Source organism: Larimichthys crocea, chromosome X (assembly GCF_000972845.2).
Source record: "Larimichthys crocea isolate SSNF chromosome X, L_crocea_2.0, whole genome shotgun sequence".
Lineage (NCBI taxonomy): Eukaryota > Metazoa > Chordata > Actinopteri > Sciaenidae > Larimichthys > Larimichthys crocea.
The window spans coordinates 11,207,189-11,226,803 of NC_040020.1; the positions used below are offsets into that span (position 1 = coordinate 11,207,189).

Genomic DNA, 19,615 nt, shown 5'->3' on the forward strand with positions numbered 1-19,615 from the left:
TAAACCTAATACACAGCTGTGATCACCTCTACAATTTCAATTGTACAGGTCAAGGGATAAAACAACACATATCAAAACCCTTCCAATGCTGCTCTGTGTTTGGTCCAGAAGCCTAAAATAACTTTCTTTAAATTGGAGCTCAACTTTTGTTACCATATCTCAGCTGGTATATCTCCTTTTTACTGTACTGTATATCCAAAGTTGTAATGTTTGCTCTCATCTTGCCTCTTTCCTCTCGCTCATTTGCTTTTCAAAAGAAATAAAAACCCAAGGGCTTCCTCCTTCACCCTGCAATTTTGACAAAATCAGCCAGAATTTTTGACAAACTCTTTTCAAAAGAAATGAACCAATTATTTCCTTGATTTGCTCTTTCCTATCTATCTTACTTGATGGAGCAGACTGCAGAATATATATTTAAATGGGATTGAAAACAAGCACAAAAAGCAGTTAAGAAAAACTATCAACACTTACATTGCCATATTTGTAGGGGGAAATTCTATATGGTCATAGAGGAATCGCTCTTGGCAGAGGCCAAAACCTGCAAGGAAGAAGGAAACACCATGAGAAAAGAGGAAGCTGGCAGAGGAGACATCAATTACCAGAGTGCCAAAGCACTCTCTCAAGTTAAGTGCGGACAATGAAGAAGCTGGAAAGTGAAGAGAGAAAGAAGTGAAGTTGAAAAGAACTTGGGAACATTGTGATGATGGGAATTAAATTCATTATCAGTGATCCCGGTGTTACTCCCATCAGCACAGCCACTTACCACAGGGTAGCTGAAAAGCCAACAAGTAATTTTTACTAAGAAACAGCAGCACTTCGACGAATCTTGTCAGGATGTAAAAATAGCCCAAGGACAATATACTTGAAAGCCAAACCACATAGGGCATGTGAAGGGACAAGTCACAGAAACAGTGACTGAGATGAAGTGGGACAGTGTGGCTGGAAAACCAGGGTATACCATGTTGTAACATAGATTTGTAGTTAGATCTAAGCTGCAAAGTTTTTCAATCTTGGGGTTCAACATCCATCATTTATACCGTCCTACATCCTCGTCAAGACCTAACTGATGTCTTAATAGGGAAATTCTTTTTTCATTCAAGTTTTACATATATAGGAACAAAACACAACCACTCACACAGGGCTTATAGAAGATGTGAAGAGATGGTGATAGACAGCCACAACTTGCTCCAGGGCACCTCACCTCCTCAGCAAGGCGACCAGGAGGTGAACTGGCACATCTCCAACTACCATGCTGGATCGGAACCAGCCTCCCCAAGCCAAGTCCCAATGGACTGAGCTACTGCCGCCCCCACAATCCATCTTTACCATCATGAAGCTCAGCACAACGTTTAATCTCACATCCAGAATGAACTAATGCAAACAAAACACTTTATACACATCTCAGACTCACACACAAGCACAAAATGAAAGTAATTCCACTAATGCAAGGCAAAACTCCACATATCACTACACATATACATAGGATAGCTACAGGTATACAGAGGAAACACATCAGTACTTCTCAACCCTGCCTTCTGCATTTGATGGATGCCTCTCTTTTAAAACACCTGAGAAAAAACGTTTTGCATGCGTGATCCATCCCTGGCAATCTTCTGCAGATATGTCCACACATCCAGCATTAGTGCATCCAAAAGTACATCTCATTATTTGGATGGTGATCATAAACATTACTTCAATTAGAAAAAGATTTCCTCTATGGAGTTGAGTAAAGGAAAATAAGAGACACCATCCTGAAATGGGCCGTAAACCACTCTGTGACTGAAAGAGGACAGTGACATGTCACATTGTCTCCTACAATTATGAAACACTCTGGATTATGCCTCACCTGGCACATCTTTCATAGAGGTCATCACTAAATGAAATAAGGCAGTGAGTGCTGTATGTCCCAATTCAGAGTGTATTTGTATTTTTTTTAATTTCTCTTCATATTTATAGTAAGCCTTGACTTTAGCTGGAAAGAAAGAACATCAGTAGGTGATTATATTGATATGATGGCATAAAATCTTTATGAGCTGTTGTGTAAAATATTCTACAAATTACATTTTCTGCTAGTTGACGCAGTCTCAAACATCACATATCTCAGCCTCCGTCTGCTCACCTGCTGTGACTCCCCCACTCTCACCCCCTTTGTTAAGATGATTGAAGTCCAGTGGACACACTCTAGCTCGATCCACAAACTGAGAGCTAAGCCCACTCTCCTGAATCAGAGCCAAAAATGTGGCACAAATTCAGTCTTGTCACTTGCTTTCCAGCCCTCATATGTAAACTAGTGTGCTCTTTTCCATACTCCCCCTCCTGCATGCTACATTTTTTTTTGGTCATATTCTCATTTTACCATTCCTCCCATCCCTTCCTCCATCTCTCTCCTTTCCTCCTCACTTCCTTCTATAATCCTCCTACTTCCATCCTCTCCATCCATACATGCACATTCAGACCCTCACACAAACTTTTTCTCCTCTCTTTGCGGGGACCAGGAAGTGACTCAAACCCTGAGATTTTAGGATGAGGCTCCCAGTCCAAGAAATGGGACAGTACAAGCAGCCAAACCCTGCAGGCTTTGTCTGGTTTCCTCTCTGTGTGTGTCAGTGTGAAAAAGAAGATCACTCCACAGAAAAAGACCCCCAACTGCAAAACAGCTAAGTGCTTAAAGTGACAGGCCTAACATAGACTGAATTCATTCAGGAATATGAACATTGACATGGCAAACATTCATGTCTTACTGTAAACTGGGTGATCTTGTAAGCAGACTGCTCCAACTTCAAAGTGGTTTTGATGGATGTTTTCAGAAATATTTCATCAGTAGTGATGCTTTTAACTTCATTAAAATTGCTGCTACAGTAGTTCAACCACAAATCAGAGCTCTCTCATCTCCACTATGCTGTCAGTGGTGATGTTTTTACCCTTTGCATGATTTCTGGATATTTTGGGAAACATTTGAAACCCAGTTTCAAATTTTCATGTTGTCCACGTGTATGTGTAAATGCTTGGATATCTTTTAATTGAGTGTGGACGACAAACTGGAAAGACAAACATTACTGTTTGTAGGTTTGTTTTTCTTCCACCAGCAGCTGTTCACACCGCCCTTTCCCATTGGCTTAGCTTCAGCCGTGGAAGGTGTGGTCTGGATGAACGATGCTGCGTCCTTTGTTAAATCGTGCACTTTAATAAAAAACAGTAAAGAAGCCGTAGCTTTATGATTATGACATAGATGTTCTGAAGTTTATTTTATTTTATCATTAAACTGTAAATTTGTTCAAGGAATGTGTTTCATCTTTTTTGAAATTTCCACCTGTAGCAGGATGATGAGTCCAGTCAACTCAGAGGAATTAAACAAAAGGTGCGATCTTGTCGGACTCGAGAACTTGGATTAAACTCAGACCGAAGAAGTTATAGGAGGGAGAGGAGCACTGATCGAACAGTTAATGACTCGGCTGGTGAGAGGAAAAACCGCGAGATGCGAGCGCTTCCTCTGACCATGATCATGGGAACTATGCGCTCCTCGCCGTGTGCGTAAGCTGCTGTGGAGGATCCACACATTATGAGACGCCATGGCATGGTGTGACCGAGGAGTTCAGACTTTGCTGGCCATCGTGGGGGCCTTTGCCGCCTTCAGTCTCATGACCATCGCCATCGGCACCGACTACTGGCTTTACTCCCGGGCGTACATCTGCAACACCACTAATGCCACCACGGATGAGACCCAGATGCAAACCAAGAAAGTCAAAGGCGACCTGACGCACTCTGGACTGTGGAGGATCTGTTGTATCGAAGGTAAAACAAAGTCTAATAAGTTAGTAACCGTTTTTCAACAAACTTTCTTTTTGCCATATAGTAAGTGCTTATTGGCACAGGTGAGCATTTTGTCCAATGATGAGCCAGCTCTTCTCCTTCTGATTGTTTGTTTGGGGTGGGGAGGTAATAATATGCGCATTGATTTGTCAGTGAAATAAAACTGTATTTAAACAAATGCTTCTGTTAGGAACATGAACGTGAAAATAGCAGAAATGCTGCTGGATTGTGCAAAAAAAAAAAAAAGTACACGGAGATTCGCAACAAATGTATCCATGTATCCTACAGTGTGTGTTGTGACGACGCATGATTGATTGAAAACTTCATTTAAGACATTATCAGTCATTTATGTTGTTTAATGCGTTAAACAGCATTTAAAAGTTATCTGGGCATGATATTGTAAAAGACAAATTGGAGGGAAACTACTGCTTGTTGCGCGCAAAGCGATGATGTTCGTGCGTAATTCTGCGCTTTCATCAGTAAATTGTTGTAAATGGTTTAGTTTGCCACTGAAAAAAAGCCTCAATGGATAGATCACGACAAAGAGACACATATAATGTTTTTTTCTAATTTCACATTGTGCTACTAGCAAAAATTGCCGTTTGCCCATTAGTAATTTAAGGATTCATCCTAATTCTTTCATTAACTCGATTCCGTTGCTTGGCAACTACTTCCATAAAATTGCTCAGACGGATGAAATAAGTTTCAGATATAGATGTAACGTTTTAGCAAGAAACTGACTTGCTTCATGAAATCCTCTCATCTTTTTCTCAGCTGTTGTGCTGCGTATCCATGAACACACACAGCCTGAGGAGTTTTGGGCTGGGCTTCCTGCGCTGGTTATTGTTTGGACACGTTTGCACACCATTGCGCGCGACTGCTTCAATGGACAGAAGCCAAATCAATTAAATCAATCAGGCTTTTTTTCCCCCTGTGCTTTGTTGATGAACTGCAAGGAGCCTAACCACGCACAGGACACATAAGATGAAATCAATCAGTTGATGTGTGAAGTAGCCACCCATCAGTCCTGACTTGTATTGGTGCTGTCCACTGCTGCTGGTGCTGAAACCTCCACAGATTTTGTTCCTTTTAACTAACAACCTAACTAATGTCGTGTTCTGAGTGATACATGTAAAATGTAATATAATAGAAGCATGCACACACACACACACACACACACACACACCGATGAGGAAATATGTTCAGGCAACACAGCTGGGATAACTGCCAGTATTAAATGTTCCTGTTAAGCCAGATAACATTCAGTCAGTCAGTTTTCAGGTCGCCTTGACCAGATTATGGAGTCAAACACACACACACACACCATACACACTCATGAGAAACACACATACATTACTGCACATTTCTCAGTAATTCACGTGACACTCAGAACATTGACTACGTGATCATAACAAAGTTCAGGATTATTGGGTCCATATCCGGTGATTTGACTATGTAACAGTGATATGGTTATAAAAAGCTGTGAAGATTTTGAGTAAACAAGTTCAGATTCGCAAGCAGCTGTCTCCATGTCATTTTTCATCCAGTTTTCTCCATAACACTAACAAGGCTTAATAAATACATAACTTTACAGGAGGCCAACTATGACACCGTGTAAGCTAGAAAATAGTCAGCTGCTGATTTGTATTTGTTTTCACCACAACTGCAAAATCCAGTTTCTTCGCTGTGCCTACAGGTGGTACTTTGGCATGTTCATAATGCTCATTGCATCCAGAGATGTTGCATGTTGCAACTATAGAGGAAAAATCCAGCTAATTGTTCTGTGTTTGATTATTAATAATCAGAATATATCAAAATTTATGGCATGTATTCATCATTTCCTCATTGATCACAAGAGAATACTTGTTGGGGATGTGTGAAGTTCAAAGGAAACTTGTTTGATACCCAAACCCTGTAGAGTTCAGATGAATTCATGACATTACTGCTTTTTGGAAGAAGTAAGCTTGCATCTTCGATGTTTCCATGTGACATGAAGGCAACATGTCAGACATGTAGAGAGATCTGACACTTTTGTGGGTGGGGGATCCATGAGGTAAAGCAATACATGCCCAGAGGTTTGTGCAGATATGCAGATGATGCTACCACTACACACTCCATGAACTTTTGCTCAGTACTGTTACTACTCTTACAAAATTTATATATGTAAAAGTGCATGACTATTTTTGGATTTCATGTAAAGTTAATGAAAAGGCACATTCTCTAAAATGACTTACACTTTGAGCTGAAGCCTGTTTTGTCCATTTCCCCTTTGTGGTTAATTTGCTTTTACTTAGTTTGAATGAAGAATAAAAAATAGTAATAGCTTTAATTGTCCACTCATTTTACTGTCTAAATAAGACCTAATTTATTCCAGGAATAAAGAACAAGATGAAGCCTAACCAGTTATATGAGCAGCATAAATAATGGGTAAACCCTGGGGACATGTTGGCTAATTGTAGTTGTAGAAGAAATTATGCTTGTCTCTATGTGCCAAACAGACGTCGGCATGAGTGTTGTGTCTTATCAAATAAGGAGGAGGTTCAATGAAGGTGAGCAACATTAGCAAATGAGCTTTTAAAGGAATCAAAGTGAGGTCTTGTTCTGCAGCCAGTCAGGCTGAAATACGACATGAACCCTCACTTAAGCAAGTCACCTCTGAATACTGAACGGACTGCAGTGGCACTAAATGTGTTTCAGACATTTGTACTGACTTGAAATGGACAGATCTTGTTGATTTACTGTGTGCCACTGGCTAATCATTAATGCGATTGTTCGAGCTTCTCTTTTTCAGAAAGGCTGCTTTTTGGTTTTGTGGGTGTGTGAATGAGTGAGTGAGTGTACGTGTTGCCTGTTTTTGAGAAACATTTGAGTGTGTGTGTGTGTGTGTGTGTGTGTGTGTGTGTGTGTGTGTGTGTGTGTGTGTGTGTGTGTGTGTGTGTGTGTAAGCCTAGTGAATGCATTGGTAAGATGTCAAAGGCTTCCTCTAAAAAGCGAAGCTAGAAATGTGATTCTGGGTTGCCGGGGGGGAGGTTGCCATGGTGAAGCTATGCTGAGTAATAAAAGATGGGCTCCAGTCTCTCAGACAGATGGGCTCTGGGGAGATACCTCCCCTACTGAGCTCCCTCTCTTTCTCTCTCCTCTATCTTTCTCACTGTCATTCCTCTGATTATTAACTCACTGGCCTTCTGTGAATCATTTATTAATACAGTTATTTTACTTTGACACCTTCACTCTTTGTTTGAACTTATAAGATATCTTTTACCCTGCACCTTTTCCTTAACCTTTTGCAAGACACAATCAGGAAAAACATCCAGTTACACTGAAAAACAGATCTTAGAGATACAAAATACATGCATGATACACTCACACACCCTGTATGATATTAGACAGTGATTCTGTATCAATCCAAAGAGTCAGCTTGGTCCAATAAAAAACAAAAAGTGGCTGAGAGAGGGTTGAAGAGGAAAACATTTAGAACATATATGGGAGAGAAGTGGGTAATCGAGACATGATAGAGGTTTGAATGTAAAAAATAGATGGGAGCTGAAAGAGACTGAGAGAGCAAGGACATTTCATCACTTTATGTCTGCTATTCTTTCTTTCACTCTCTTTTCCAGCAGTCTTAGACATTAAACATAAAAAATGAGCAGACATGCTATTTAGCCAGAGTCTATGCTAAACAAGATGCCTAGAAACAATCAGTCAATGACTGTAGCTACAAAGCGAGTTCTCACAGTTGAAATAAGATAGACATAACTTTCTCTTCCTTCCTATGTGGACAAGATTGAAACAAAAAAAATGACCCGCTCGTAACAAAATTGCTCCATAGTGCTACAAGTGGTTAAAAACTTCACAGGCTGCCCTTAAAGTTTCAGTGTGTAGGAATTTGTGGCATCTAGTGGTGAAGTTACTGATTGCAACCAACTGAATAGTGCTGGGTTCACCCTCCCATTCCAGAAGAAGTAAGTGTAGAAGTAAGGTAACGAAACCACAATGTTTCTTATTTCCAGGTGAATATACGCTAAAACATGTTTAGGAATATTATATTCAATTTCTGCCATATTGTGTAAACTGACCCCCTTGAAACCTAAACCAGGTAAATCTGTGGAATAGATGTATTGCAGAAAGTTGGGTTCAAATGCTGTAAACGTGATAGATGACTCTGAACTTTTGTTTGTTCAGATAAGAAGAGAAATTTAATGATGAAATAAGTTTGAATTGATTTCTACAAACGAATCACTGCCTACATTTTAGATAATGTACAGTATGTACACAGATTAATATTTGAATTCCTTAAAGTTAACCAACAGAACTTGTACACCAAGAAAGTGATCAGCAGCTTATTAATCATTATTCATCATTATTCATTAGGATGAAATCTTTTATAAATGAATGAATGAATCAGCAATTAAGAATTTCTATGATTTGGATTAAGTGATCAGTTTCTATGTTTGTCAATTGTACATAAGATATTGTGACTGTTGAAGGAGCTTCCAAATGATGAAACTGCAACAAGGAGTATTGAAAATCTTACACTAACAAAAAACTCATACTGCTGTTACGCATGAGTGGGAATCCAAGCTGCCTTAAGTCTAGGTTATGTTTACAGACAGTCTGACAGTTCCATGTCCATTCATACTTCTGCAGGTGTGTTACGTGGCTCCACAGCAACTAACACAGTAGCAGAGGCAGACATGACAGGATACGGTAGCGAAATCAGGCTCTAGACTTTTAATTCAAAGTATAATCTTTCAATATTCATAATGTTCCAATGTTTTATTCTCTTAAAAGTAGAAGGAATATTATATCAGTGAAGACACTGGTTCTTTGAATAGAAGGTGCCTGAGGGCTTGAGAACTTCAGAATCATGGCACCCTGTCTTAAAATGGTCTCTGACATGTATAGACGTCAAAATAAGACAGTTCAGTACTAGTTTAGATATTATTTACCAAAGGGAGACTCCAGATTGTTAGAACTGATTAGTTTCAGTTCAGATTTGTTTACAAAAGTTGATTCAGTGGATGGTCATCATGTAGTTCTTTTTGTTCCATCTTTCATAATTGTTGTTTATTTTCATTTAACTCTTGTCATTTCATCCCTGCACAGGTTGTTACCACCATCAGTCACATTCACATTGCTTTTGGTTTCTCTGCAGGTATCAACAAAGGAAGCTGTTTTCGGATCAATCATTTTCCAGAAGATAACGACTATGATACAGACAGCTCAGAGTACATCTTACGTAAGTCACTGCAACCTCTTCAATCTTCAAACACTTCAACCCTTTATCGCCTCTTTTTTCTTCGTCTAGTGATGGAGTTGTCATAGGACTACTTAATGTGTCATGACATCTGTATCCCTCCCCCATAAAAGCCTGATGTCATGACAGTAATTGGAGCTATGGAGATGATGAACTGGATTGTATGCTGCTGAGTAATAGGGCTGATCTAAAACATGGCTCATGTACATGTCACATTTGACCAAGGTAGTTTGATGAAGACATGTCACTGTGAGAGGCTACACTTTAGTCGAGGTCATTACTGGTTAATTAATCTATCCATTATGTGTGAGGTTACAGGTCATTTTGCAGTTAGTGTCATAGAAAGGCAGGAACATCTACTAATCAAGCCTCAGTATCTGTTGCTGACTACAGTATGACTGTATTTTAATAAACACATTATTAATTAGCATTACTTTACTGGCATTATTGTCTTTATCAATGAATTACATGCTGCTCATCCTCAGCCATGTTTAAATTCATACTGACAAGAGGGCTTCACTGTCTCCTTCTTTCTTGTATGAACAGGTATAGTGCGTGCATCGAGCCTATTTCCCATTCTCAGCACCATTCTGCTCATGTTGGGTGGCCTGTGTATCGGTGTTGGACGCATCTACAGCCACAAGAACAACATCCTGCTCAGTGCTGGCATCCTGTTTGTGGCTGCAGGTAGGACGAGACTGACAGTGCATTATAGATAAACACACAAACAGGTGTGACAACAAAGAGATTCCGTGCAGTGCCACAGGCAGAAGGAGAAGAGGGCTTCATTGCATGTGCCTTGTCCCTATGGCATATTTTGTTGGGGTGGTTTTTTGTTGTTGTTTGCCAATATTTTTTGGTTCTTAATTATTTGTGAATATGCGAAGAACAATTAAACAATTTCCTTGTGGGGATTCTGATTCTGATTCTGAAGAAGAACATGAAGGATTCTACACAATAAGGAATAGATAAAACTTATAAAGATTTTCTCTCTCTCTCTCTCTCTCTCTCTCTCTCTCTCTCTCTCTCTCCCTTTCTCTCTCCTTTTCTCTTGTCTCGTCTCTTCAGGCCTGAGCAACATCATCGGCATCATCGTCTACATCTCCAGTAATGCTGGAGATCCCAGTGACAAGAAAGACGAAGACAAGAAGAACCAGTACAACTACGGGTGGTCCTTTTACTTCGGGGCCCTCTCCTTCATCGTGGCAGAATCAGTGGGTGTTCTTGCAGTCAATATCTATATCGAGAAAAATAAAGAGACACGATTCCGAGCCCAGCGTGATTTCATCAAAACCACCTCCTCTTCTTCGCCATACTCTCGCATTCCAAGTTACCGCTACAGACGAAGGCGCTCACGCTCCAGTTCGAGGTCGTCTGACCCATCCCGTGAGCCCTCCCCAGTGGGGATGAAGATCAGTGGAGGAAATTGCAGAGGAGGAGGAGGGTTGGGGATGGGTTTGCCGATGGGGGATATATCTCTGTACGCCCTCAGTAGAGACCCTCTGAAGGGTGGAAGTGGGACTGCAGGGCCCTACAGCCCAGAGAGAGACTCTGGGTTTTTACAAGTTCACAACTGCTTCCAGAAAGATCTGAAAGATGGAGTGAACAGGAGGACCACGCCAGTATGAGACCAGGAGTTTATTTCTGTGTGAAACAATAAGCTTGATGGAACATATTAGATATTGTGCAGTTGATGACAAAGGATAAATCCTCCCTGGGGCTGTTCAGGCAGCAGCGATGTTGAAAGGTCAGAGCTGAAAATTGTTTTCCTTGCGTCCTTCTGTGACAGAAAAAGTGCCCATCTGTATTTCAATTAGAGGAAGAGGAAAAGTGATATCAAAACACCTTTTTATGATATGACTCAGTGTCTTCTTTAAAAAGTGGATGCAGACTGACTGCAGATTTTGTAGCAATATTTCAAGACTTCATCTTTAAAATGTGATACCTACTATGTGTGTGTTTATTCTACTCTTACAGAAAGGCTGAGAAATGTTGTAATTGTTCCGGTTTAAATTTTTTTAAAGGACAGTCAAAAGAATTATTCTTTTATAGACTTCATGCTCAATATAATAAAAACACTGAATACTGACATTCAGGTGATGCTGTTTTTCTTCTTAAAATAGTTGTATAGTGTTTTGGAAATAAGCTTATTTCTTTTATTCTCAGACAAAAATATGTTTGTCTCCAAATTTGTTTTGTAAAGTCTGATGCTGATTTATGTGATTGTTTGAGTGTTATTGTATTGTATTTGTTTGTAACTCAGTAACACAATTGGTGCTAACTTTAATCTGTACACCTTTGATCGTCTTAAGCCTTCTCAACTGCCATCTAAATATTTCTACTGTATCTCAATAACCTCTCTTGAGCCTATATGTGAGTCATGTGATAAATATGTGTGTTACAGTATGTGAAATGTGTGTTATTGCTCCGAAACACTGCCACACTATGACACATTCATACCATGAATTTCTGTAGATATAAAGATATCAACAATAATGACAAGGCAGACGAGACAGTAATGTCAGTACATTCCAGTATGCTTGCTGTGTAATGTATCAGTGTAAATGTTAGTTCTACAGACTGTCTAGTTTGCTCTCCGTTCGCTCAGGGACGATGTGTGGAACAAATCTACTTTTAGAGATGCAGAGCATGAGAGAGAAAGATTTGTTTAAGTTGTTTTGATTTTCCTTACCTAAGCCAGACAGACTGTTGCACTTGCTGTGTGTAAAAACAGAGGTGAGATCACACTGTATGTGTTGCCGTTAATTAACAAGACTTGTGTCTGCATTTACCACCTTTGTGTTCAGAGGGTTTTTGTCTGGTACAGATTTCTTGATCATTATACACAATCAATATACACATGTAACCCAGATTTCTTGATCATTATACACAATCAATATACACATGTAACCAATACAGAACTTATATTTAAAGTATTTCTGTACTCTGCTGCATACCAATAAGAATTCTTTGTATGGATTTTGCGTCACGATGCGACTTATTTATTATATCACAGATATTGAAGAAGTGCACTATGAAGGTATTGGTTGGCTACAGTTATTTTCTTGAGTCATAATTGCAAAAAAAAATATATATATAATAATAATAATAATGAAAAGAAAGTAGGTCACACTTTTTAATAAGAATTAATAGGTAATAATGGCCCTATAATATGCTCATTAACATCAATATACATTAACTAACTCTATAACTGTGTGCTTTATACAACATTTCCCTGTGGCTGCTACATATGTGAAAATTATGGGAAAATAAGAGCTGTCTTAAAGTGTTTTGATTTTATGCTTAACAACTAAATTATTGTTTTTGTAAGTTATTTTTATTCACATTTCATCAGCCTTGTTAAGATGTAGTGTTCATTCTAGATGGTGGACCTGTGAAAAGCATAGTTAACTGTCAAGTGTATAAGAAAGTATTTATTAATTTCAATAAGACATTATACAGAGATCTGTTAGCTCACGTGGTACTTATTATTTAACAGCATAGGATAGAGCTCAAATCCAGCACTTTGCTGCATGACATCCTCTCTGCCCAAAGTGCATAATAAGGGATTTATTAACTTTAATCAACATTGGTTTACTTTAGATCCTGTAACCACCAAATGTGTCATTAACTGCTAATATGGATAATACATATGTAGAAATCTGAATAAAACAACAACAAAAGCTAACAAAGTAAAGATTTAACAATGGGACTAACTCAGTGAATTTATTTGTAATGATGTGAACAAAAAGAAACTCATAAGCCTTTTGTTAACGTTCTTAAGCAGTTTATAAATTGCTTCTTAGTGCTTCTAAATGTTTTATACTTGAACAATAAACATATTTATGATGACATTATTAGTAACTTATTAACTTATATAGCCATATTAACATTTATTAATGTTGATTGATATCTTATAAGGCCCTTACCACCTATTAACAAAGGCGTATTACAAGCACCTTAATAAAAAGTGTTACCAAACAAGACACAATCACAAAACAGTACATAGAACAACATCAACATGAAATAAATTTAGTTCCATTATAACACAATTACAATACAAAACAGAAAAGGGAGACACTAAGAGGAAAAGAACAAATGGCAACCATTTTAAAAGCAACAAGCACTCTGTGTTATAGAGATGAACTGGCACAAATGACACATGTGGAGTCCAAGGCTGCTCATCAGGTTTGTTCAGTAATCAATGGTTTAATTTTGTCCTGTAAGGTTGTTGTCTGGAGTGTTCTGTTAACAAACTGAAGCAGCACTTGATTGATAATTTAGTTTCCTTTCTATTTTCAGTTGAGCAACATGATCTTCTTAGCCACATTTAATGCTATTAAAATAAATAGTTTATAATGTGATATGACACACAGAGAGGTCACTCAGGAAAAACAATTAGTCTTACTGTTCAGTCAAATATTCAGATTTTTATTGCACCAGAATAAAAAACAAACAAACAGATATCCCTAACCCTATCCTAAATTGTGACCGGAGAGACAAATTCCTCCAAACTCTACTTTGTAATTACAGTTAATGTCACTTTGACACTTGTTTATGGTCTAGTGCAAAATATGAGTTGAGATTTGGTCCACTGCATTTGCTTTTCTCGAGGAAGTATTTAGCTAATGACGCGGGGTTGATGGGCCTGTTATGCTCTGCTATGAAACTGCGTGGCAAACAGTCGGGCAACCACATGGTGTTAAAGGAAATCGGCATCAGCCAACTTAATGCTTGACTGAACTAACAGGCTCCCAAATGCTCATCTAGACTTCAAAAGGCTTGTTTCCTTGTCTCCAAACTAGAGCCAGAGCAAAGTGGGTATTGTATGTGTGGAGGGCTAGTAGGAGTTCAAATTACTCATTCTTGGTATAGTTCATGCTTGATTGGGTTCCATGTCAGCTTCATGGTTTGTTTTCCAGTTGAATATTTTTAGTAGCAGTTGGAATTGGTTTAATTTGATTGTTGGTCTGTGAATCAGTGTCACAGTGCCATGAGAGGGCATGTAGTTGCTGCAAAGTCTCCGCTCTCCCAGCTATAGTTGTCATTCAGATCACTGAGGTGGAGAAGGGGAAGCCTTGAATTGGAATAGACCTATTTTCATTCTACGTGTGTGTGATGTATCTTTGTTATGCCAAACTGGTCTGATGACCTTGTTTCTCGTTCCAGCCCTGAATTTGAGAGATTCTTCTTCACCCCCTCTCCTCTGTCCATCGCCCAGACTGTTAAGCCCTATGTATTTGAATGCCATGGACCCTCACTGGTATTTTCATCCACAATAAAGCTGCACCACACCCCCTCCCTCCTGTTGTGAGCCAGTGAAATATTTCCTTCAGTAATTGAGAGGAAAATGGCAGGGTCACCTCCCCATGCAGTTACAGAACTAGCCGACTTGCTTGTTAGCATTGGTACCTCGCTGTGCAGGGCGGATAAAATAACCCTTCTGGGTCTCAACTCAGTTTGTAACTTGATTTGCTAGTGTGACAAATGCTTCGACAGCAGTTCATACTTCAGCAATCTTAGGACCAAACCTGATACACCCAAAGCCATAACAAAATCATTTACAGCCGTCCATGATATATTTAAAAAAAACAATTTATCAGCTGTGAGTGTAGACGATAAAACCTAACCAAAGAAATTGAGTAGTTTTAAATCAGCCTTTTCTCCTTGTGACATTCGGAAAGATGAAGAAGTCTCACTGTTGGACTGACAATATAATTATGAATATGATTGGCAGGTGTAACAACTATTTGTGTACAAATTGGTAATACATGTTGTATAAATGGAGCCATCGGCTGATACTAATTTGACTTTTTCCTTTCTGAAACTGTCAGTAACTAGTATAATGTGGAACTGTGAGAGATCAGAGCAACATTATGCAACATGTTGATGCTTGGAGAACAAGTTCATTCATTTATATCAGGGAACTAGTGTTTCATCAGCAGTGAATACTAAGTCAATATCTTCATACTGTTTAATAGCGCAACATGTACTTAGAGGTTACAGGATGAATGTGAAAGCCAGATGTGAGTTCGCCCCTGAGAGATCCCCATCTCCACAGGATTTCTCTTTCCTCCAAGGTTCTCTTTGAAAATTTAAAATCTCCCAGCAGGGACTTGGTTCCTTGCTCCCTGTTGATATCGATGCCATACTGTCAATCCAGGAACCACAGGCATCCATTAGTATGACATCTGTCACTGCGCTAAGGCTGAATTTAGCCAGCAGCAGTTGGAGCTTGACCCTTTACATCTGTTATGAAACATGAAACACAACAGATAATCATGGTTTAGTGAAATATATACAGTTAATTTACAGTGTCTGCAGAAATCAATCTTAACTGATAATAATAGAAATTATATATATATAAAATCATGGTTGCATGCATTTAAACAGTCCTGGTGGAGAGTAAAAGAGGTGAAATCTTCAAACAGTTGTAGGCAGCATCTCTCACCGCCAACAGTCTTACATCTCAAGTTGCTAATCACAATGTAAACAATGTCCGGGCGCAAGAGAAGACCTGAAATAATCCGCTGTCCCTACAAGCGAAGTCTAATAACAAGCAAATATTACTCACTTTAAAGATGTTATTATAAATTAATCAACAATCTAAACATACTAGAGAGGAGTGTTGTGGAGAAATTGCTGAATTTAAAGGTCAATGGTGAGGTCAGGAAGGAAGAAAGTGTTCAGGAGCCTCTGATGACTTATGCTGTATTATTTACTGACGCTTGGCCAAGGAGAACTAGAGACACTTTCAAAGTACATCTGAAGTCCCTGAGTTGGTCTCGCATTCTGACGAACTTGTGATGGTGGATAAACTTTAAACCCCAAGATCACACCCCAAATACTATACGCCCAGAATTATTCAGAGAATGTCTTTACCCATGGAGGTGTTATTGTCAACACATTCTAGTCTGGAGACACAGATGTCTGTTTACGCAGATTAAAACGTCAATGGCAAGCTATCTATTATGACTAGGAAGGCAGCAACAGGTCTCTTCGACCCTGGCTACCACAGTGTTGAGATATGGTGGCACTTAGTCAAAGACAAACAATTAACACTGCCGTGGACCCTGTGGACACTGTGTGGCCCACACGTGACCATGTGTTACCTAAGGATAGAAAATTCCATAACAAGGAGGACATGCCTTTTTCTACTTTGTTAAACACAAATACAAAGTCAAATGTAAAAATATAAAGGGAAAAGTGAAATAAAAGTAAAGTAACACATTTTAAAAAGCCAGTATATATGGACAAAATAAAAGATTTCAGGAAAGAATTGAGGCTTTATGACACAATGAGTTTTGTGTTTCATGTCAGAACACTGATGAAAAATTTCTTGTGCACATACTATTATTACTTACTTTCTTTCAGTTAAGGCTTGAATCTTCAGTGAAATAATAGCACCTATCAATAATGTGTGTTTTGTTTGATTGCTTAAAAGGCGTAGCCTGTTAGCTCATTAGGATTTCCCATTATCAGGACTTCAGTGGAAAGACAGCAATAGCATTTTGCTTTTTAATCCCCTGTCATGTTCATGGACACCCAATCAGTAACTTCAAAATGAATATAGTGCATTTTCATTACTCTACTTCAAATGCTACAGAAACTTTTGGTTAAGTGACTTTGTCACACACCAGGAGTTTCTGCCGTGGATTAAAAATACACAAGAAAAAAAAAAAGAAACACAGTCTAGCAGCAGGTGGAAGCTGCTGTCCATTATGCCAAGTCATCATAGCAGCCGGAAAACTAAATCTTCTAAGAAGCCACCTGTCACTCTCATTAAGGAAGTTGTATAAGAAAAATATACATCACACAGTGTCCAAAATGCTGCATCAAAGAAAGTAAATTAATTATGAACCGCAATTAATGTCTGACCGCAATTGTTAATTTAAGGCTGTGAAGTGTTCAAATGTAAGTTAGCTTGACAATAAGCACTATCCTCTGTCTTGTAGTGTATATCTTCATTGATTAATTATGCAAAGGTTGATTTGCTTTTCCTGACTGCACCATAAAATTATGAAATTCATTTTCTTACACATACATATTGGTTTGTATGAAGTGTTCGGAAATCTGGATTAGGTCAACTATGAGCAAAGATGACCACACAGTGGTTTAACTTTTCCAGAAAGTGATCAATGACTCTTTTGACAGTAACATTAGAGTGTTATCCCTACAAATGAGAAGCAATCAAGATAAGCCATAACTTATGTAGCCTTGTGTCCTCTGCTATTAAACTTAATAGGGTTTAGTGACCCGGGTTGTGTAAACACCATTAGTCCAAAGGACTATTTCCCTCAGAAGATACTTGAAGAGCCAGAAGCATCCCTGAGGACTTAGGCTTATACTTATAGCTCCAGTGTGGCTGTCTCAATGCAACAAAAGTCAAAGGTTGAACCAGACAGGGCCAGGGGTTATTGCTTTTTTTAGACGTTAATATGTTACTTCCATCAATCAAAATTATGGTAAATTGTGTAATGATGTGGATTGACTAAGGGTTTAATGTTGACTGTTTATCTTGTAAGTCATTTAGAATTCCACATACTTGACTGTTGAATATACATTTCATATTTTCCTGTTGAGCTTCTGAAACAGGAAGTAAAGGTTGAAATCTTTTAGTGGAGTAAAGCTGATGAAACATAATTAGTAACATATGGTTTGTTTAATGAAAGAAAGTTACAAAAGTTTTAGTTTCAGTAACATAAAGTGAGTGAATAAACACATATGACATAAATGCAGTGATGATCCCGAGCCTTCTACTGACAATGTTTTACATTATTTATATTTTTTCGCTGGTATGGTCCTTCAAGATGTTACTTTCTTACAAAACACAAATGATATATTCCGGAACTCTGTATTATTATTAAATGTTTTGTCTTCCACAAAAGCTCAACAACTTGAACTATATGTAGGTATAAAGCAATTCATGTTAATGAAATGAAATATCTTTACTAAGAAGGCAACTATTGTTTTTTTTTAATAAAAGAATAATCTATCAATTATTTTATGATTAAATAACATAACAATAACATTTAGACATCAAATGATCATCACAGTTTTCCCAAGTTGCAGGGGAACCCATCAAACTCTCAGGGAAGCACTCTACGCTATAACTCAGGCTTACAAAGTATTTAGGAGGCACAACTCTTAAAACCAAAATAGACTGGTATGTTGGTTGTAAAGATATTTTGATGAAACACAGGTTCAAAGTCAAGGCTATGTGTTCCATAGTTGTGTCCTATATTCCAATAATAGTTCAAAGTAAGTTAGGAGTAATTCTAGTCTAGCTCAGTTCATATTAGGTGACAGGCAGGACACACCCTGGACCCGTCATAACACACATGGAGATAAAGTTCCTATTGCCCAAATCACTTTAAATTACCCATTAGATTTGAAGCACGACTGTGTGTTTGGTTGGATGGATGGATGGATGGATGGATGGATGGATGGATGGATTGATGGTTGGATGGATGGTTGGATGGATGGTTGGATGGATGGATGGATGGATGGATGGATGGATGGATGGATGGATGGATGGATGGATGGATAGTTGGATGGATGGTTGGATGGATGGATGGAAGGAGAGATGGAGGGATGTTTAAAATTTGACACTTTGGATGCATATTTTTCATCACCAAATCACTGTTGGTGCTTTATATAATTTGGACTTTGCCCAGAATGGCCAAAGTTACAAAAATGCGAGACAGGATGTTGTTTAAAACAGTATCTGTTAAGGCAATAAGGGGTGGAGGAAGTGAATTAAAGTACAATATTGTTGAGGATCTGTGGAGAGGAACTATTACAGTACTTTCTGGGACATAAATGTGTAGGTATAGTTGACAGTAATGACTGACTGATCCCCAAGCTGCAGACCGCACTCATACGTATGTTAGCTTCTTGTGACGGTTTGCAGTGATTTCTCAAATTGTTCTTTGTTGCTGTGAGAACTTTCTGACTTTCACTGCCTCCTGTGCTTATGCCAGGGGGGAAGTGGGTCACAATTCTTATAAAGAGACAGAGAAAGTGGGCCATGGCTTAAAAAAGATAAACAGAGACTCACCATTGTGATTTACTGTAGGGGAGTTAGGGTAGAGGGATTAGCTTACCTTTTGTAGGTTTTTGTTTCTAATCTAATTTTCCTCCACTTATCTTACAGTCCTGTTTTATGAGAAAAAATTGCCTTTAAATGAATATTTTCTAATTTACAATTTACAATAACAGTATACAGAATGAATTTTCACATATTAAAAAAACAAAACAAAACAAAGTACTTTAAGTCTTGTGATTATTCTATGACCTCTTTGTTGTTTGTCTTTTAACTGGTCAAATTTAGTTTCATTACACTGAGGCATCTGGTGCTCCTACAATGAGCATGCTGATGTAACCTGCACCTGGCTGGGGCCTTCCAGCTTGCATGTTCGCCCTGTGTCTGCATGGGTTCTCTCTCGGTACTCTGGCTTCCTCGAACAGTCAGGTTAATGTGATATGATAATAATACAATCAGTGACTCTAAATTGCCAATAGGTGTGAATGTGAGTGTGAATGATT

The 19,615-nt window shown here is 38.5% G+C and overlaps 1 protein-coding gene across 1 annotated transcript; it reads left to right on the top strand.

Moving 5' to 3' along the window:
- Nucleotides 1–3,206: 3,206 nt before the first annotated feature.
- Nucleotides 3,207–11,136, top strand: LOC104927115 (voltage-dependent calcium channel gamma-4 subunit). Its single transcript, XM_010741125.3, has 4 exons — nucleotides 3,207–3,792; nucleotides 8,966–9,049; nucleotides 9,614–9,754; nucleotides 10,136–11,136. Exons 1-4 carry the CDS (start codon nucleotides 3,570–3,572, stop codon nucleotides 10,693–10,695), a joined length of 1,008 nt encoding a protein of 335 aa, XP_010739427.1. The 5' UTR covers nucleotides 3,207–3,569; the 3' UTR covers nucleotides 10,696–11,136.
- The last annotated feature ends 8,479 nt before the right edge of the window (nucleotides 11,137–19,615 follow it).